Source organism: Haliotis asinina, chromosome 10 (genome assembly GCF_037392515.1).
Source record: "Haliotis asinina isolate JCU_RB_2024 chromosome 10, JCU_Hal_asi_v2, whole genome shotgun sequence".
NCBI lineage: Eukaryota > Metazoa > Mollusca > Gastropoda > Lepetellida > Haliotidae > Haliotis > Haliotis asinina.
Window position 1 is genome coordinate 14603084 of NC_090289.1, and position 22951 is coordinate 14626034.

Below are 22951 nucleotides of genomic sequence, written 5' to 3' on the forward strand. Positions count from 1 at the left end.
CTCACCTGGCAAGGCCGCAATGGCAGATTCTCTTGCCCAATAGTGAAGGAACGAACGATTATACAATGTCCATACTTGAACCCAACAAATTTGACTTGCTGTTTACGATTTTATGAGCGCTTCTAGAAACTAATAATTTCGCACTGATTTGGTTGCAAAGTTTTCTTTACTTGCTTCATTGCACGTGTGTATATGGCAGATCTGTTAAAGCCTCATTTTTCAAACATTGTAAGATGTTTTGTTATGTGTTCATATGTCTGAACAGACTTCCATTTAAAACATGTAATAAATTAAAATCAAATTCCAAGAATGTTTTTGGTGGGTCCAATTTTGCCCATGTTGGTTGACCTTCACGGCATTTAACTGCAATGTCAGATAATAGTTTCGGCAGTCGGTCGGTTTTCTATGAACACACAGGCACGCACGCACGCACGCACGCACCCACCCACCCACGCACACACATTGTATCCACGTGGAGAATCGAACCCGGGCCTTCGGAGAGGCTTTAACCACTGGGCTATCCCGCCGCCCTTTACTACACAGTCTCCATGACAAGGAAATTGAAAACACATTATCCATAGCCTCTTTATTTCCTAGTTCTCTGTAAAATCTTGTACTGTATGCATCCTCATGCAGTGGTGGTAAGTTTGTTAGCATCTTGTTCTGTCGTAGCTGCGTCCAGTCCAGCTTACTAACGCATTTGATTTGACAAGCATTAGGTAGTCATTATCAGATGCCTACACTTTGCCAAAACAACAGCAGCAACAACAACAATGACCAAGTGTTCCCTATCTGATGCATATCTGCGGATATAATAGATATACACCGTTTCCGATAACCAATCACGATCAGAAGATGAACGAGGGTTGTTAGTTCCGCTTATGTGCGGAATATACCCTTTTGATACAGTTTTAAGGTCAAGTTAGGATCTCACCTCAACTATAAGGTGAGCCTATATATGGCAAAATACGGTATTGATATATGTATATTTTAACGATATAGCTTATGCAGTAAATCCTTAAGGAATATGGTTATTTTGTCACGCTGGTTTGAATGTAAAGATACAGCTTCATTTCTCATCTGAAGCCCTTTTCTGCGAGGAATGTACAACGCAGGGCCGAAGTGCTATCAGGCCCATCTGTTAAGTAGTTCTTGAAGCCCAGCTGGATGCACGTCTTCATTATCCACAACGGCGAGGTGAGGATAAACAGTTAGAATACATACTGTTTTGTTTGCTTGACATTTTACATATGAAACAGTTTCATGGCACCTACTTCAACCCATGAATATGCCGATGTATACAGCTTGTTCTTTGGCGCATACTTTTCTTCTCTAAACCAAGGAGCATAGACAGCCCGTCAACCTGGTGCTGCAGTGTGGCAGATGTAGACCCTACCTGGGTCCGGCACGGGGATGACTCTGTATGGAAGCACCCGAAGTAATCCTCCACCCTCACATACTCTCACAGCCTGTCATACAAACCCTGAAGCTAATATCCAAGAGAGCCTAAGTCTAGCATATGTGTCAAGTCTAGTCCATAATTTCTGAAAATGAATAGCAATTTCTGAGGTCCTTTGCATTATGTTTTATGATTATTTTGAACGACCATTTTTTACAGTAAAATATGTTCATTTCTAAGATATTAGTCAAACACTCCGATTTACACATCCAAACATGTTTGAAAGCCCATACTTTTTTTCCTGTCAAATCTGTCGAGAATCATATCCTAAACACCCGACCACAGATCCAAGTGCTTGAGAAAGCAAGTTCTTTCGCCTTCAGAATCGTTTCGCTGCTATATCGTGGTTGAACTCGTTATGCCCTGGGGGATCGAACCTGGCAGTACCGCATGAACCACCCCATTGCGTCCTCCGGCCGTATAAATTGCCTGTTGATCAGTGAGAAATGTTTGTTGTTTTATGCCGCAGTCCGTGTTAAATGGAGTTCCTTATATAGCTAAATCTGATCCTTGCGAAACAGCGGCTTGTATCAGGGAGAATAGAAGAGGTAGATTATCGCTGCTTCTATGTACACCAAATCCCCTAACCACGACGACGTCACTTAGTCTGACCAACCGATCAACATTTTATTTTCAGTAAATGAACCAGTTCCAATGTAAGCCATGTTTCATTTATATTAGGCTCTGGGTTCAAACCTTTACCATTTTTGAAGGGTAGGTGATGGATATGAAAGCAAATGGTTTTTCCCCAAGAATGCATGTGGTTTTAAATGAGTGTAGAAAGTAATATGACAATGCATGTAGGTTTGGAATGAAAACTGATTATGTCATAATTATGCCGTATACTGGAGTAGCATTTCTCACTGTGACGTCATAGTCATTATGACATCACATTCAGTATAGTCAAGATGTCCCCCATGTGACGTCACCCACTGAAATTGTGATTTGGGCCAGGTTGACTTTTAACGACTGATTAATTCAGTGCATGTGAAGTCTAGACGGCGCATCAATAAAACGCGACAAAGCATAGCTGCATGAGCCGCATCCGATCAATGGTGAAGTCTGCGGATGGTAACGTCAACCCTATAGCCTAACGGCTAGCTTGTAGCTAGTCGTACCGTAACAGTATCTTGCCGGTGAGCAAGATGGCGGCCATGCTGCAGAAGACAGATTCACGCATATCTCTGGAAATACGAACAAAATCTGTAGAACAGACCCTCGTGCCTCTTGTGACCCAGGTAGGATAACTAATTACTATGATTTCCGCACTGAGCGCACTATTTATGCGAACTGTATGTCCGGAACAGTGAATTGATGTGCAAATGTTTACTCGACATCGCCTGTGCAGAAAAATACTCATTCTATGTTGATGATAAATTTGATCACATATGCATCGGGTTTATTTTGTACTTTTTTCTCAACGGTTTGTTCATAAGAATGTTGTGTTGATTATGTGCATCCAATGATTTGAAATTTACTTAGCGAACTATTGTTATGTAATATTTGACATAGAAATGTCACCTCCCGCGCATGCTGAATGTAAACATTAACAAACCACACCCCCTTCCGTCGCGCAAGGCTGAAAAACAAAGTAACACATTTTGGTTGGAATGTTCCACAATTGATATTGTTGCCACACTGTATTCTGCAAATAGCAGGTGATACGTCGCTTATAATTCCTTTCAAACACTGATGCTATATCAGATATCAGTCATGTCACATACAAAAGTGTATGTAAATAATCTATCAAACTGTTTTTTTGCGTTTTTTTGGTATTATGTTTGAAATTGGATTTGTACCCAAGACCATACTACCATTGCTTCTTTGAGAACAGGCAATCAGAGTTTATTATTGGTTCCTTGTCTTGCTATGACTAGTTACTTAAACAATGTGGCATTTGTTTGACAGTTTACTGTGTGGATTTGTTGAGCAGAAAAGAATTTCGGCTGTTTTAATCATGTTAATAGTAATGCTGCTCCCTATTATAATGATTATTTATGTATTGATGACTGACATTAAGCCATATAAGCAATAGAAGTAGAATTTCATTATCATGATTATAAAGTGCATGATGGCAAGTACACTAAGCATTGTGGAATAACATGTAAGCAAGTAAAAATAGTTGGTTGACTGTTTTGTATTTTTATTTTATTTTTTTTAAACGTTCTTCGTACTTACTGACTATTACATATGCTGACAGTGTTGTGTTAGCAGTAATTGTAGGCAGAATTTTGTTTGGTATCCTACCAGAAAGCTGCAGGGTGCTACTCAAAGCTAAAAAAAAATATTTTTATCATGATGTAAAAATATTGATTGAGGGAGTAAGTAAATTAATTATTCCTTTTGAATTGTTAGGATTGTCTGTAGCAAAAAAGAGGTATCCATAATTTAAAATATAAATAATGCTCTTTTACAAAGAGTTAATTGTTGACCTTGACATCATCATGTGAATATGTTAAGTTATATGTATAAGATAGGTGTTGAAAGCTTGTCAGAGTCCTTTTAGGTATGTTCTGGTAGCAAAAGGTGTAGTATGAACATAACAATGTTCCAAAATAGAACCCTAAAATTGTAAGCCATCTTCCAGTTACCACGCAGCTGTAGTGGTAAAAAGTTGGAAGTTAAGTCCCAAAATAAAGTAATACGAGAACTCTGAACACATTCTTGGGATGTGAAAAAGGCTTATGCATCTGGCATTGTTTTTGTACTTCTATTACAGTAGACATTGTCTATTAAGGATGGCTGGTTAGAAATTTGGTCTTACAAACACACTTGTGCAATTGACAAAGCACCTTTACTGGTTGTGACACCACATATTGTGATATGCACAGTGGGTGTGCTTTAAGAAGTTTAACTTTTCTTTCAAACTTACTTGGAAAAGAACTGAACTGCCTTGTGTTGTTGAAAGAATGATTAGCCTCTTTAAGGTGATAGAAGTTCAGAAACTTAGTTTTGGTGGCATGAATCCTTGTTTAGTGTTGATTATGTTTGGCTGTGTTCAACATAAGACACAAGCTATTTTGTCAATGTGCTCAAGTTATTGCCAGGGGTTGGGGTGAGAGAAAGTAGATATGAAGAGGGGATGACGCCAAGGTTTCATTAGTGTTATGTTAACATATTAACAGTCACATCAAAGGCTCAAAACTGTGTGCAGATTGTGATACTGATAGGCATCTAATGTGTTTTAGACATTGTTGTTGGCACCCTAATTTGGCCATTGCTTGATCTGTTGGTGTGGTTAGGCAGTCAGGTTATGTAGATGTGAAACCCTCCAAATATTGCAAAGATCTTTTTGATGCTGTGTTATCCTTTCATGAAGCCCAACCCAACAATATCAAGTTGATATGAAAATGATATTAGTTTCAGTGTATTTCGCTACACTCCACCACTGAGTCTAACAAAACCTAGTAGAAGGTCGCGTCAGGTAACCTCTGAGCGACCAATGACCATCCAATCAAACACGAGACGGTTAAATAGATTTAACCAATCAGACATCGGCTGCTATTTAGGGATCGGAGGGACTTTCAAAATATTCAGGTCACTGGCACAGATCTCTCCACAAACAAAAATCCACATATAACACAGTTATTTGACCTGCAGTATATACACTTTGGGGTTTCTGTTGACATGGTTACCATAAGCTAAAATTTCCGCAAGATAACATCCTTGAATATTGCCAAAAACACTATTTTCAGTGACAGTTTACTCACCGTTGTATGTACGACGTGTACATCACCGAAAAGCGTGCGTACGCAAAGTAGCTTTCGGAATCGTTTGGGTACGAACCTTTTCGAGATCAAAAGTTCAAAAGGTATGTGCGAATGTGCACTTTCGCGATTTGGTAAGCTGTGGTCAGTAAGCTGACTGATTGGTCAGTCTCAAAGGTTACCAGACGCGACCTCCCATAGGGTTTAGTTAGACTCAGTAGTGGAGTGTAACGAAAAGTACTGAGGATAAGTTTATGCAGACTGAGCATTTGAAAATCTTCATATAGGTTTATTTTACCATGTTCGATGAATATTTAGACCCACTCTGTCATGTTCAATACCTTGAAATGTCACCTTTCATTCTACTTGATGCAAGGCTGTGAACTTTTAATTGGAATGTGACTTGAAAAGTATGTGGTGCCTTGGTGCTATAAATAGGATGGTAAGAGTTTGAAAGCCTTTTATTGAACAGGTCCAATATTGTTGATTTATTAGTCATGTTACTTACTGCAATATGTTACTTAGCTTAATCAATTGTCTGGAGCTCTCACAGTTAAGCAGCAGTTTTCAGTTTGATTCTTCATGCATTTTCTGTAAGACTTGCAGGCTTTTCAGCCAGTGTGTTTCGTTATAACTGATAGTAGATGAAAATAGTTTTGACAAACGTTGGGCTTTACTCCAAGAGAAATATATGACCCTCTCCCATTAGACTGTCTATTCAGTAATTGACAGAAGAGAGAAAAAGCTGAAGTTAACACTAAATTACTGTGGGCCATGTTATGTTGATGCAACTGTAACCACAGACAGCTGATCCTTCTGAGTGCTGTAATATCATGTAACCATACAGCACAATGTTTAGCCGAATGCAGACAGTAGAGACAGGTTCAGGATTGTTTAAGTCAATAGCATTAAAATTTTAAATGTAATCAGTTATGTCACTTTGCAGGTCAGTCAGCTGGGTTGAAATCAATTAACATGTTTCACCACAAACTTGGTTGAATCAATGCCTGTATTATTATTGGTTATGAAAGTGAGATCTATATGTCATGAGTGGATGAAACCATTTTCAAAATAAACAACCATTCAGGAGACATGAAGTCATATTGAATGTTTGTTTTGATTACCATGACTGAACAAATTGACACTGCTGTTGTTTTGGCAAATGAGCTGTTTTGGCCATATTCAGTGGTTCATATTTCAAACAGTTATTGACGTTGAATAACAACTCATAACAGTGTGTTGTTAAGTCATGTGTATATGATATAGTTAGTGACAACAGGCAGTGTTTGGTCAAAGTGTCACATGATATGATAATAGTCAGTTGCCATGACCACATTGACTGGATGTGTGATTAAACTGTTGTTTATAACATCCAGCATTGACACTGTGGAAGATAATGTTCTGATTGTGTATGATACAGAACGATAACAACCAACGCCCACATAATGCAATGGATAGCTTTTGGAATATGTCAATTATTGATGTCATGCACAATTATCCTGAACTAAGATGGGTCAACTGTTACTTGTTATTCCTAAACAGTTCATGAAGTATTAAGGAACTGAAGATAAGTGGTCATGGGGTTCCCATTTTGTTTTCCAGTGTATGACATGCACAGGGGAACTTGCCATGGCTTTCAAGAAGAATTATTACAGAACTTCCAAAACATGATAAAATTTAGTTATGTTTACAGAAAAAGTTATTTCCCTTCCAGTATTGTGACAATTTTCTCAGCCAAATGATTGTATTACATCTGAAGTCATCCTGACTTAGAAATGAATAAGCTTTCAATGTGGACCAGTTTTGTTGATCTGTATAAAGAAACAAGGGAGAGGCAGTAACTGACCTGTGTGTTTTGTGTGGAGATCCAACTAGGGTGTTTAAATGTAGTACACCAATGGTCTAGGGGTTCCATCATGCACCCATCAGTAGTCCAGTGCAAAAAGTGACTTTATGCGATTGGAGCATGGGGAGTTTGTCATATTCGTCATGTTTACAGGAGTGTGAACTTTGATTGAGCAAGGATCACAGTGATTCATAGGGTTATGTTATGGTGCATAGTTCATGTAAAGTTCAGCAACCACAGCCAGACACCACATATACCCGGGTATGTTTATCTGTGTAAAGTCTGTGAAGGAAATATGTCATTATGGATCACCATTACTGATGAAGGTGTTGTTTCAGTGGTAAAAGTTGACTGTATCATCTCAGGATTTCTTCACAAACTAAACTATCAGTGTATGATACCCAACTCTCTTAGCTATATTTATTATTTAATAAAAACATTTCTCAAAAAAAAATATTTATGAACACTGTACAAGGTTTAGGATTTAAAAGGTTGTATCCTTATATTTGAACCAATCATCATGCTTGTGCTGCATAGCATTTTAATGTGTTGGTAATTTTTTATAAGTACCTGTAAAACAACATCTATCAGGATGTATATTATTTCGTTGCATGTCTCCAAATGTTTATCATGGACATATCCTGTACTAGCTTTCCATATGTGACAAATGAGATGACTTTTCATCTTGTTAATCCTGTTGATGACTTCTCTGCCTGGTAATGTCATGCATTCACATGGGAAATCGTTTAAAATGTTGCATTTCACGTTAATTTTTCAAATATGATGAAGTTTGGTGTAGCAAGTTATTTGTAGAATTGTTCATCAAAGTAATTTTTCAAATATGATGAAGTTTGGTGTAGCAAGTTATTTGTAGAATTGTTCATCAAAGTAATTTTTCAAATATGATGAAGTTTGGTGTAGCAAGTTATTTGTAGAATTGTTCATCAAAGTAATGTATGCTATGTGCCGCCGTAAATCACAGCTGCATCACATGGGAAACATTTAGGGATTAGGCCACTACACATGAAGTAACTGTTGCAAGGACTTGTTTAGGAACCAAACTGTTTCACCTGGCTAATACAAGGTGTCATGGTACTGCTGGCACTGGCATTAATGCATGTGAATAATTGATGTCCACAACCTTTTCCCATTTCTGAGTGAGCTATTCTTTATCGTGTTTCTGATTGTTTGCTTTGAAAACTGATAAGATAAAGGCCCAGTACTCATGTATTCAGCTGTGATAATGTAATGTCAACTGTTACATAATAGACAGGATGAATCTTGAATTGCTTGCGTCAGTGCACTAACATGACATGTTCCTATCAGTTTGCTGTGAGTGGCATTGGCAATACACAAGTTTACAGCTGTATGATGGTGGACTGTGAATGATCGAATCTGGACATGTAGTCTAGATGCTGACATAATGAGCATCAAACTACTCACTGTGATACATATAACAAACCTTGTCAGCGTGCCTTTCCCTCAATCCGGTTGATCACCTCTTACAACAATCATGCGTAGCTGACCTACCAATTCTAATTCAAATCTGTGGCGAGTGCAGTGGTCAAGTGGTTAAATTGTTGGCTCATCATGCCAAAGACTTGGGTTTGATTCCCCATATGGGTAAGTGTGTGAAACACATTTCTGGTGTCCCCTGCCTTGATATTTGCTGGAATATTGTAAAAGAGGTATAAAACCATACTCACTCACTCAATCTAACCCAGATCTTAACAGGTATGATACTATCCATCAAAACAAAGACCCTCCATTTTGACCTGCGATGCTGTGAGCGATTTAAGTAAGATTTTCCCCCAATTTCATTTGACAATTTGTGTGTAGCAGTTATGACATTTTACATGTCGGGGAGACTTGCCATGAGAAATAGCCTGATATCGGACACTCTGTGTGTAATATTATGCTGTCTGTTGCTGCCCAAGTCTTGATAACATGCCAACGACCTCAGTTATTCAATCACTCCCATAATAACCCATTTATAAAGAAAAGCAATGCATAAGTAAATCATGGCCTGTTAGCTGATTTTTTCCCCGTTTAACATCTGAGTCATAGCCTCTGCTTGCTAAAGTCCCATCAATTTCCCCAAACAGGAACCCTTTTAATTATTTTTGCCCTGTTTAATTGGCATTGCATTTGCAGGATGAGATTGATGAAAGTTTTAATGATGAGGTTTGCTGGGCAAAGGGTGACTGGGTGCGCCAATAGTTATCATGGCTGTGTAGGTGTCCCTGACTGCAGTGATTAAGCCTGGGAGCCTGGGGTCACAAATAAATCGGTCTAGTTGTACACACTGAAGGAAATGGCAGATTTAATTTATGTTATATTAATGACTTGAAGATTTGTTGGACTACATTATAGAGGGATATGATGAATTTGGGCTGAAACTCACTCAGGCATCTTTGGACATGTTGAAAACATTTAAAAATTTATTGTGGGAATGTAAAAGAAATATGCTTGACATATTTTGGAAAATGATTGATCTAGTTACAGATGATTGACAGGTCTGCATTGTGTCTAGATTATCTTTAGAATAATAAGTAGCAAAAGATGGCTTGGTTATGTTGATGGCTCCTTTTGGGACTTACTCTAGGACTATTCATAACTTACAACATTTATGATGTATGAGAACTGTATTAATTGGTCATTATAGTGCATGTTGAAATCAAGTGGATTGAATGAACATAAATAGTTTTCCCAGGACTTAAAAGCACAAGTCTCTAATCAATAAATATTGGTTTAAATTATGATCACGATAATATCTATTTCATGTAAATTTAAAGAACAAGTGTACAAAAGACAGATGTTCAGAAAATGTTTGCTATTCTGGATTTGCTTCTTTAAAATAAGGGGGCGGTGGGCTAGTCTAGTGGTTAAAGCATTCGCTCGTCACGCCGAAGACCCGGGTTCGATTCCCCACAATGGGTACAATGTGTGAGGCCCATTTTCTGGTGTCCCCTGCCGTGATATCACTGGAATATTGCTAAAAGCGACGTAAAACCAAACTCACTCACTCACTCACTCTTTAAAGTGGAGTGAACTTGATTATTGGCCCATTGTACCAATGTGGGAAATCGAACCCCGATCCTCAGCGTGATGAGCGAATGCTTTCCCCACTAGATTTTCCCAGTGCTCCTTAAAGACCTGACTTAGTACACTATGAACCTTAGCATCCAGTGCTATGCATTCAGGCTACCTTCATCTTGTCAGTCATTTGGGCCTTGATCCTTGATAGTGTCAAGCGGATTACCCCAGACACCCATCATCATTTCTTTCTGTTATCTAACATATGCTCTAACATGAGCATCACCATGACAATGTTATACATGCAGCTGGTTTTATGTTTTTACCTTTAATATTTGTCAACCTCAAGCACATTGGTTTGCTATGTATCAGCCTCACAATCCCCATTTTTTTTAACTTTTTACCTTGGTACACCCAAAAATGCAAAATCTGCAATAAATGCATCACATACATCAGGAAACACAATGTGCAAGAAACATTTTGTGTGTTTGAGGTAGGTAGAAGTCCTCTAAAACAAACATTTATTAAAGTGCATAAAAAGCAATTTGAAACTACAATAGCTTGTTAAAGTGACTCCCTGACTTCATGTTTACTGAAAGATCTTGTTTTGGTGACACTACCCACCCCCTTCCAGATGACTTCATCATAAGGATATAACTGATTCTAATGTTTTCACTATTCATACATGATGCCAAGGGTTCAGTCTAAATACTGAATGGTCACACAACTGTCAGCTCCCAATATTATTGTAAACAGTGTCTGCTTGAATATCTGGACACTATATTTATGAAAGATCAAAGTAGGGGTATCCTTAAAAACAGTCCCTGTCTAAATCTAAATCAAGCAGTCCAAATCTTTGGCTGTTGATCATGACGTGAATACATTCAATACAAGTCTGAACATATTTTATATGGTATTATCTGAGGACATATCATTGTCCAAGAGGTACCAAATGACATATCGTTTTAATTTTTTGGAATGATTTCAGAAATATTATACCCCAATGTATTGTGATGACTCATATCTCGTGAATCTATTCATCCACATGTGAAACTTTGGATATGGCTTTGCTAGTGATCCCTTCGTAATGAAATGGTACCTTTACAAATATTGGACATCAAGAATGTAGTTAGACTCACTGCTTTTTTAAATACCCTCATAATTCAATAATAGTCATAAAACTAACCTTTATCTCATCTCTATACCATGGACTGGTGATATGTGTGTTTCACCATGTCTATGGTGTAACAGTCAAAGGGGATCATTAGATACAGCTGATTAGACAAAGACCACATGGATTTATTATGCTCAATTTCATTATGCCACGCCCTTCTGATATTAGTGATAACCATGATAATTGCCAAGATTTTCCCCTAATGAACGGTCACATATACACCATGTCAAGTGCAACCATGGCTGTATTGAGATTATCCATGTCAGCTTTTGTCCTTCATTGATTGGGGGCATGTGTGCACGTCCGCTCATCCTGACAAGCGTATAATCGTAATTGCTGTTGTGGTAGTAAAGTGTATTACTGTACTTTAGCATCAGAGATTTAGGGACAATTCAACACATCAAAGACTATGTTTACTGTCATCATGATCACAGCTATAGCATCTCTTGGGAAAGCTAGCGTGAGGATGTATGTTTTCTGCTGTTGTACCTGTTTTATTATGAGTGTTTTCCATCAACACTTGTTTCACAGAATCAGTGTGATTTTACGCTGCTTTTAGCAATATCCCAGCAGTATTATGACAGCAGAAATGGGTGGCAGTGGGGTGTGTAGACCACTGGTTAAAGTGTTCTCTCATCACACCAAAGACTCAGGTTCGATTCCCCACATGGGTACAATGTATGAAGCTCATTTCCAGTGTCCCTGCCTGGATATTGCTTGAATATTGTTAAAAGCTGCCTAAACTCACTCACTCACTCACTCACCAGAAATGATTTTACATAATTATACCCATGAAGAATGGTGATTGTGAGTTTCAGATGCTGTCCATGTAAGTTACACCATTACCATGTGTATCAGTAGGTGTCTGTAAATAAAAGTTGTTATCTTTTTTCATAGCCCATGTATGGGTGTTGTCATGCTTTGGTTTGTAAACTGTAAGAACAGGAGGCCTTACTTTGTGAAGACTGATTTCTCAAAACAATCTTGAGTCTGAGTTTTGACTTAAGGTAGGGTTTTTATTCAAATTTGAGAAAATATGTTTCCCAGAGTGTACTGAAATTGTTATTAAACTCAAATGGTAGACAGTTTGAGTTTTGTGAATATATTGCTTAAGTTGTTTTGGCTATTAAATTTAAAGAATGCAGTTGAGTTAAAATTTCAGCTGCTTTAAATTGTCAAACTTAGTTTGAAATCTGAGTGAAAACTTAAGTTTGTTTTGAGAAATCGGGGCCAGGTTTAGATTTGGTTTTCAGGAACCTATGCTTTTCGTAAGAGGTGACTAAAAGGATTGGGTGGTCATTATCTTGACAATGACACGCCATTCTATCCCAGTTGCGTAGACTGATGCTCATGCTGTTGATCACTGAAATATCTGCATAACTGGTCCTGCATAAATTATTTATAGACTAGTCTGAATACTACTGAGTAGAGCAGTAACAATGATCAGATTTTTGTGGCTGCTTCCAAGTACTGTATGCAGTGTTTGAAATACTGGCCTACTCGATTGCCTGGGATTGGTTATTTTCAACACAATCTGACAGATTCTTGAATTTACCTGCCCGATGGTCAGGTTAATATGTATGCATGTGTATGAAGATATTTCATGGGCAGTCACATTTTGGTCAGGACTGGCAAGTTTTATATCACAGCAGCCCTGTGGTCTGGCAGAAAATTTTGTGAGTTTCATACCCTGTTGTTGGTGTCGCATATGGGAAGTTATCAGTAGGACTAGTCACAGTTATCAAGTAGTGTCAGTTAATGCTGAAACAAGGATCAATTATTGATGGTGAGTCAGCACAGATTTCCATCCAAATCACTGAATGAGGCTATTATCATGATTATATTGAATTTGCTTTCAAATCATGAATGAAATCTTCAAATAATAGTGCTATCAGTATCGCAGCTGTTACAGTTTATTTGTCAATATGTTGAAAATTGCCTCCGGGTTGTGTAAGTGAAAGTCTGCATTTGTGACAGATGGATGAAGCATTTTGAGTAGCCATGATGTCTTCAGCATAATAGCAAGTCATCAATGACTTTTTTGAGAATTAATGCAAATCAGGAATATTTTCCCACATTTGTCATATTTGTGTCTCTCTTCATGTGTTTCTATTTGAATTTATTTCAGTTAGCCAATAAAAAACAACCGAAAGTTCACCTTGTTCACCTTAAATTTACATGTTTGGGGAAGGTTTTGGGCAGCATTGCTGCAGGGTGGTAACCTTGGAAGAACTGTTGATGTTGGAGAGACATAATGTATTGGATTCAACATATCTCAAGAGAAAAACTGCTGGATTTTTTATAAAATTGTTCATATTATTTGTCAAAATATGGTGATATGCATAAGTAACTAGAGAGGCATAAATTTCTTTTATTAATTCTTTGTAAACATGAAATGTATTTATGCTCTGGCACAAGTGAGCTAAAATAACCTACTTTCAATTTATAACAAGTATATGGATGAAGGAAAGAAAACCATAGGTATTAGCTCCAAAGTAACACAAATCTTTTTGTAGGTCATAAGTAGGTTACCAGTGTTGATGTTATCTCTTCTCGAGGCGGATAAGCAATAAACAATTTCATCTTGGCTTGTGTACCTGCTGCAAGTAAAGATATTATGTTTGCGCTGCCATCATCCCTCCATCAATTATCCATCACTGCTGGTTGTATGTGCAGCTGCCTGTAAAGTCTTGTGTCATGTACCACTGCCGTTGTTAACATCCTTCACTAACTGTGTGTACAGCCTACACAACACATGGAGTATATGGTCACTGGTTTCTCTTGCTGCAGATGTGGAGGCCTGTTATGGCACTAGCTATAACACCTTTCATAGGCTTGTAGATGTGAAAGGAGGCTGACACGGTTGAAGGTTCTACTGATTTGATGTATTGATGGATGGAATGTGATAAGACTTACTTCTACCCTAAAACTGTCAACCGTATATCAGTTGTTGCAAAGTTCCTTTGTATATTCATATCAGTGTCCAAAGTGGTAACAGAATACCACAAAACCATGAAACTGACACTTATCAAATTGCTTGAGCGTATCTCATACGAGTTGTGCTTACCGTATTCAACATAATTTAATGCTGAGGTTGTCTCTGCTATGTACATTGCACTGGGCACAGCCAGAATTTCAAGTGCTCACATAAGAACCTGTTAAGAAGGATCTATAGTGCTTCATTACCAGCGCCCCCTGAATGAAACAAGCCCCGCAAGGCCCTGTCTGTGAGTGTGACATATATCATGGTGCATCATTTTATGGATTAATTACTTTAAACTTGTAGGTATTTTTCATATTTTTTATCAAGTGCTTTCCTTAGATGTCCATTGACCTTGTTAATTGGAATAGCAAAATTGTGCCAGGTGTAAATGCTGCAATACTCATATATTTTAGGATATAATTTTAGGTAAGACCCTGTTGAGATGGGACTGTTGGGTAGCCTAGTGGTTCATACATTAACTCGTCACCTGGGTTCAGTTCCTGACATGGGCCCAATTTATGAAACCCATTGCTTGTGTTCCCTGTTGTGACAACACTAATATTGCTGGAATATTGCTAACAGTGGTGTAAATCTATACACGCTCACTCGCCATGTTGACATCCTGTTTAACACAGACCTTTCATCTTCACATGTCAGTTGTCAATTGACCATGTCTGTTGCTAGTCTTTGAAAGCAGGTTGAGGGGAGAAGTTAGTGATCAAATTTGATGACATAATTGATTGTGTGTCATCCCTCAATATGAACCACTGGTTTTCGAGGCTGAATCTTATCTACAGGCTAATACACAGAGTGGTAATAGGCCTGACTTGCCATGTTCAATGTAAGCCAGGAAACAGGGAATCAAACAAGGAAAAGTTTACCAAAATTTCATCAAAGCTAAACATCAATAGGTAGACAAAGGTAGTACAGGTACACAAGACACAATCTGATGACTTGCCATGGTCTAATAGTGTTTTACTCACCTGAATCCTTGACCTCTGTTTCTTCTAGTCATGCATGCCAGGCGTTCCTCATGGGGAACCATCTTCATTTGCTGTATGATTGTGATGGTATACAGCCTCTATTTATCACCTTTATCGAATGTTAGTGGGTGACGAGTGAACTAGCTTAAATGGTTTCATGTTTTACCATTTTTATTTCCATCATACTTTGACGAACGATGTGATGATTCAGTTATGTGATAAAACAAATAATGGAATATCTAAGACATGAAGAGTGGTGATCATGTTTGACACATTGTTTATTCCTGTTATAAATAACATTTTTGTAAACATATCCCATGAACAACATGTTAAGGCCTGACGTAGAAATTCCTTTCATTTGTTCATTATATGGCATTGTCAAATTCATCATGGCAAGGTTAAGATCACATGCCTTCGTGGGTCAGTTAAGACATGGCAGAAATCACATTTGTTTGATGCAAATACAGTGTTGTTATTTATATTATGTGAAGCCATTGGCAAACAGATAGAAATAATGTCCAATGAACACTGACGAGTATTCAGATTCTTCCCGTTGGCATGTCTACATCATCAATGACAAACATTGCAACTTGCATGTTGGAAAACATTTAACACAAAAGAAGCTTATTGTTTTGCCATGCAAGCTTTGTGATGTCCCCAAATAAAAGATTACTCCAGCTTTGCCAAGAATATGTTGAAAGTTGGGTCTCAGGACGATAGTCCAAGATTAATCCTGGAAATTGTCGGCTAAATAGTGATGTTAATTGTTCTGTTGCTGTCGTCTCCAGATCACAACCCTTGTCAACCATAAGGAGAGGACTAAAGTCACAGACAAGACTCAGAGAGCTTTGGTCCGAGTGGGGGAAGCAGTCAATCTCGCAGTCGAGCGCTTCACAACCGTGGGCGAGTCGATTGCTGTGGAAAACCCAGAAATCAGAGATGACATGTGTGAAGCTTGTCAAGAGGCTAGAGTAGCAGGTAGGAGTGGCACCAGAGGGGATGTATAATGCCCAACTTTGTCCTTGCCCGATCATGCTGATGATGCGTTATCACATGGGGGCTTGAGTCTGTTGTGACATGACATGTGGTGGTGCATTACCGCATGTGAAGTTGGATGGAATGTGATTGAAGTTGAAAGGGGGTCGGATGAAAGATGGTGTTTTCAGTACTGAGAGTGAAGCCCAGAGCTTGCCTTATGTTATTTTTACTATACATAATCTATACCAAAAAAATTGGTACTTGGAACAGTGTGTCTTTCACATCTCATTTTGTTAATTTTGAAATATTAAATACTTCATAGACTTTTATTAATCATTCATATGCAATTGAGACATCCTCACCCTGATCAGTAGGCATGACTGGGCCATATGTTAGGAAACTCAGTTCATTTATAAAGTCTCCTTACATATGGAAACTATCAACATGGTCAAAATATGTCTGAAAAAGTCTGCACTGGATATAATGAATAATGCTGCCACTGTTGACTTGTTATTGTATTTGTTACTCAGTACTCATATTCATTAACCAATATTCTTGGTATATATCAAATTCACCTTAAAAAAAACATTTACAAATGTCTTGTTTTACTTTGTCATGTCCATTTATGTGGTTGTTTAGCTGAAATAGTCTGTAAGATAACGGACACACTGACTGACATTATGTTGTGACAGAATACATCAGTGTCCATTATTGGTGGCCCAGTGGCTACAACAATGAAACATGGATATCAATATTGTAGATATTGTTCCATTTCAATCCAGACATCTTCTGTAGTGTAAGGTGTGGAGAAACAGCCAGCCTTACTACATCATGAGGTTTAGTCCTTGCATTTGCGCAAACGTGTTCTTGAATGATGTCTTGGTAGCATACACCAACGATGAGCTGTGTTGTTTAGTGAGTTTCGATGTTATAATACCGCCCACAAACTAAAGATAATGAGTAACTTATGGTTGCCCTGGTAGCATGACGCTCTGCCATTAGGAACCTAGAAATAGATCATGCTGCTGATGTGCAGTGTGGTATTCTAATCATTCTGACCAGCTCCATGGCAGGTCATACGTCTCATGCTGCAGTAGGTAATCATGGTCTCTCATATTCCAAAGTAATATCACAGCAGTACCACAAGTTCTGTAAACTTTATTCTTCACCTAAAGGTATAATTAAACCCCAATAGCTATACTGAGTCTGAACTAAGGAAAGCCATGTTTATGGATTTCAACGTCTTTATTGGGAATAACATGATGTTTCCGAGCGTTGCTCCTTCATCAGGTGAATAGTAGGCAGCACCAAGGGGGTATATATACAGAGGCGCTACAAAGAAAACATGTTTGTTTTTTATTCTATCAGGCCATTTGCCATGTTGTTTTAGTACATTATTGGCCTTGTGTTTGTATTATATTTTCAGTCTTCACCATTGTTAACATGTTTTCTTTGTAGCGCCTCTGAAGTTGTCATCCATAAATCTGGCTTTTCTCATGCTTTCCACTTCAAAATTCCCTTCAAAGATTTAAATCTAAACGAATTCTGAAAGGACTAGTACAACAAACTAATCTAACTACATTAACTATCTGCACATACATTTCTTGCTACCTCTGATATTGATAAGGTTACACAGCTAACTATACTAATATCCTAACAACCAACACTAATATAAAGTATGCTTGAAGAAACAGAATAAACAATGACAATTGCCACTCCATGGTCTTTCAGAGACTTTATCATGTTTATCTTTATGAGAATGTCAGTGCACTTTTGTTCCACTTTTTGACACATCCTGTGCAGTGGTGTGGTACATCTCACAGAGTAATAGGGGCCTGTGTGGTTGATGATGACTACATCTCACTCTTACTTGGATTTATTCATCTTACTAAGTAGCAGAGACCCTTGTCTCCTTACAGGCAGAGATATTTCACTTCTCCTTACTCTAGGGATAACTGGCCAGTTTCGGGACAATGCAATGCAGTGCAATGCAGATAACTACAGTTTCTCCTTAAGGCATGTGTCATTACTTTACACTTTGTGTACTATTGCGATTTACATTTCTATAAGTGGAAATGTTTAAATGAAACGGTACCTTCAAGTAGCTATATAATACATAGATATATGCATGCATATGCATGCATATGCAGTGTATGAAATAGTGTCTGCCTGGGGCCCGCTGCATGCAGGTTACATGGCGGGCTTACAACTTTATTTTATAGCCGGCCCTGTGCACCAATACATTTTCCATGGGTATATATTTGACCATGTCATTGGCTACGGGAAATATTTTGAAATATAATTCCAATTGTAGTAACTAGATGATGTCTGTATAGTTCATGATCAATCAAAGTGTAACTTCTACTGATCAACCAACCCATTTATCTAACACTAAATGTGACTGGTCTAGAGAATGCTTTCAGCCAATGAAAAATGTCGTTCTTTTCTGCTTTTCTAATTCAGATGGCAGTGACAATGAATCAACAGTGACCACTAAGTTATGGTTTTATTAAATTTGCTTTTGCACATGTTTAAGTTTAACTACGTTATTTTAGCACCACATCTCAATTTTTTACATTTAGTACAGGGCTGGTTACATGTGAACAGGGCAGGCAATATTTTATGTTATCAGCCCTGTTGGCTTCTTGCCTTTTTGTAGAAGTTTCATACACTGGCATATGTATATCAAGAAATAATCCATCAATTAACAAGTCTCTTGCCAAATATACTCAATAATGCATGAAACTAATAATAATAAGACTTATACCAGCCAGCGAGCCCATGCAGGTGAACATGATGGTGGTTCTGACTGACAGAATTCTTGCTTGCCACAAAAGGTCACTATGCTTGTCGTAAGAGGCTACTAATGGAATAGGGTGCTCAGGTCCACTGACATGGTTGACACATGTCATTGGTTTCCTGTTGCACAGATCAATGCTCTTGCTGTTGATCACTGGATTGTCTGGTCCAGACTCAATTATTTACAGATCACTGTCATGTATCTACAATATTGCTGAGTGTGACATAAAACTAAACTAACTCTCTCACTCTAGCTGACTATAGTACAAATCACTACCCTACCCCACTGTTGATACTGACCTCTGTATCCTATCTACTCTGTGACTCCCTATTGTTCATCAGTTAACTCCCCAGCTCTCTGGCCATACCTGGTCACGCTTCCCTGAATACAACCCGGTTGCCATATTATTACCGAATATCATTAAACAGTGCCATTTAGAAAGTAGTCAAATGTAACATATGTCATTTTTAGGGTTACAATTTCTTAATAAAAGCACAAATTCTAGTACTTTTTGGGTTGAGTCCCATCCAGAATTCGAAGCCACACTCTCAGAGTCATGCACTTAGTTGCCAGCACACAAAGTCAGCCGCCTAACCGGCTCAGCCAATGCGACTTCCACAAAAATGAAAGTCGGACAACTGGTAGTCTGAGGAATAAATAACAACCATGAAGCTTGGGTGTCTTCATGCTTATAGATTGAAAGATGTTTTCTATACTTGCTGAATCAATTTATTTTTATAGAAGTTTATGTGAAGCAAACATGCTATTTTATATTGATATACATGTTAATATACATGATATCAGGCAAGATTAGCCACCATCGAAGAGTTTCTGAACTGCATATTTGCTTAGGTCACGTTGTATTTCTTAGTGAGAAACGCAGTTTGTAAACTGTATATTAAACACAGACATAACTGAAGAAATGTAAATGCGAAAAAGTGATAGTCTTTTAAAGTGTTCTGTCAAAGGTATATTTCTGTTCTGTGGCAATTTTCTTTGGTAGAAATCTAACTTGCTAAAGAATCTTGCTCAAGAATCTGTACATATTTTATGTGGTTTGTAGTGAAAACTGAGTATAAAGTATTGGTTTTCTATTCACTGTGTGCTTTTCTACAGGATCCAGCATCCAGACCCTTACAGCCTCTGATCAGCCCAATGATGGAACACCAAAGGCAGTGGCAGACAAGACCGCGATGGTGCGGGCAGCGAGGCAGTTGTTGTCAGCCATCACTAAAGTGTTGTTGCTGGCTGACAGGGTGGTGGTCAAACAGCTGCTCATGGCCAAAGACAAGGTATTCTCACTTTCACAAGTCCTTAAGGGCACTATTTCATGCTTTTCAACAATGTTTTTGGTCAGTAATGTATATATTGGAACATTTTCACTCACTTTAGCTTTCCAATGATACAATAAAAGACGTATTATTCCTTTCAACTTGCTTGAAATCAATAATTGAAACTTTGAGCTTCCAAACAGATAACACTTGCCATATATGGAGTATAAATGGTTTCTCTGTACATCGAAAAGTGTCTCACACAGTGTTGTCAGTCTTTGCCAAAATGGCCTCATTCACAAGTTGCATTACAGGATATTTGCAAAGAGCATTTTAAGGGACATAACTCTATTGTGTTCGCTTGATAATAAAGTTTGGTTGATAGATGTTACGAGAGTCGATTTAATGCAGTTTTGCATTTATTTATTCAAACTTTTTAATTTCATATTGTAATCTCAATACACATTTTTTCAGAATAAATTATATGGTAGCCTCTGTTAGGGCTGATAGTATTACTGTGACAAATGCAGTATTAACTTTTAGAGAAGTGTGTCCCAGTAGATATTCTTTTTTTCAGTTCTCTTATTTCACTGGCCCTTAAATGTCCTCTTCCTGCAGGATTTTATATATAGGAAACCTTTGTATAATCTTGGCCATAAATACTTCATTGCTGCAGGTCCTCTTCAGTCTGAACAACTTAGAGGATGTGTCAAGTTTTCCTGATTTCGTCACCGGCTTCACCCAGTTTGGGAAGGACATGGTGGAGCTGGCTCTTCTCTCTGGGGAGAGACAAAATGTGAGTGCCCCCATTTGTTCAGTCCCTCCTGCAGAATCCATGCAGAATTTGCTACTCTTTCTGCCGTGGAATTTGCTTATGTCAAAAATTGAGTGAAAACTGACAGACAGCCAAAAGGAAAAGTAGAGTTAATGCCAAAAGTAGGATCGGTTACACATAAAACGAACTGACATATTTACTGTGACAACATTTTCAAAATAATCGTGATTAAAGTTGCTTTATTAATAAAGTTTTAGGCATCTGTCAAATAATATTATATGAATTTGAAAAATATTATGTGAATTTGACACTGCAAATACATTCTCAAAATCGATCATTCTGAAAATTGAAATTATTTCAGATTTAGTTTCACTATAAAATTGTTATTTGCATGAAACCGGAAGTTGTTCATCCGCATCAAAGTTATGAATTCCCAAACACAGAAAAAGGTGTGAGTGCTTTGTCATTAAACTTACACAAGATGTGATGCGTTCTGTTGACTTAACTTTACATCTGTGTTTGAGAATTAAACTATGAAGGTCTGTAGTGTTTTTGTTGTTTTTCCTAAATGTTTTGACTGCAGAATGTTTAGCAGAATATTGAAACGTAGGGTGTAGAATTTGCATAAATTTGCCGCAGAAATCATAAAAATTTGCCACGGAATCCAGGAGGGACTGTTTGTTTTAGTTTTGTCATGTGGAACAAGACAGTAGTTGAATCCTCCACCTTCATTCTGGCTGTGTAGGGATGGGGAGACAAAATGTAAGTGCCCCATTGCTGACCTTCATTGTGGCAGTATAGGGTTAGGTGAACAAGAAATTCACTGCTATTGCTGTGTCTGTGTTGTGATGGGTGAGTCAAAATGAAAACCCTGCCCAACATCTTCACTGTGTATGGTTGGACAAGCTAATTGTGATTTCCTCAATCCACTCTAGCACTAACATAAATTTAGTAGGGAATCAGTACTAAGATCAGTGAGTTCAAGTCATTGTTAAGGATGTTAGAATGAAAGAGCATGAGATAGGTAGGAGTGCTTCTAAAGTAGACACGGTTATTACAGGATATGTTAAATCCAACTATCCCATGAAAACAGAGAGGCTTCACAGTTTCCTCTGAAGGTTTTCAAAGCAATATGAAAAAGCTTATCCTTTAAAGTCATGATCACAGTAAAGGTCATGCATAAAGTATGTCTGCTTTTTTCAGGATTTTCACGGAGTAGATCTTTTAGCAGATATTTTAAAGCTCATTAAATGTCACTTAAATGATCATCCATACATGCGGTAAAGTAGATTTGCTTTTTGTCATTATTGAACCAACTCTCTGCGTTTGTATGAGATGTTTGTGAGAGCAAGTGCCCAGCTTGAAATAATCAATGTGATTTGCAAATGGGAGGGAGAAGGTCATTCAACCAGAATTGCATTTGAATTTCAGGTTAAGATTGTCAGTGGCAGAGGACTTTAAGTAGTTGAAGTGGTCTTGTATTAGTCCATAGTTGGAACTAATGTCCATCAGAGAGCCTATTACTTTAGTATTAATGCATGGTGTTTCCTCTATCAATGTTATATCCTGTGGAACTCCAGTGTTTGTATCTTTGTTATTAAAGTTGTAAGAACCATAGGATTTTCAGTTTCAAAACTGTACCACATTGGGCATATATTTTTGTAGTGAGTTAAGTTTTGTGCTGCTTTTAGCAGTATTGTGGCAATGTCACTTTGAGGGACACCAGAGATTGGCTTCAGTCATTGTGCCTATGTGGGACCGAAATTTGGAACTTTGGCATGATAAGCTAATGCCATAACCACTAGGCTACCCCACCATGTGTTTTTGTAAACTTTAGGTGCTGTTATTAATTGGAACTACTTATGACTAATGCACCAGAGGCAGAATCATGGGGGAATGAAAAAAAAAAACAAGGGGTATGATGCACCTTCTGCTTTTG

At 37.9% G+C, this 22951-nt stretch overlaps 1 protein-coding gene across 1 annotated transcript in view; it reads left to right on the top strand.

Moving 5' to 3' along the window:
• Positions 1-2603: 2603 nt before the first annotated feature.
• The window catches only part of LOC137298160 (alpha-catulin-like), a 45736-nt gene continuing 25388 nt past the window's right edge, over positions 2604-22951 (top strand). The window contains exons 1-4 of the mRNA XM_067830295.1: positions 2604-2697; positions 15977-16166; positions 20083-20258; positions 20914-21033. Of these exons, the coding sequence (XP_067686396.1) occupies positions 2605-2697; positions 15977-16166; positions 20083-20258; positions 20914-21033 (579 nt within the window). The 5' untranslated portion in view covers position 2604. The remainder of the gene's footprint in view (positions 2698-15976; positions 16167-20082; positions 20259-20913; positions 21034-22951) is intronic.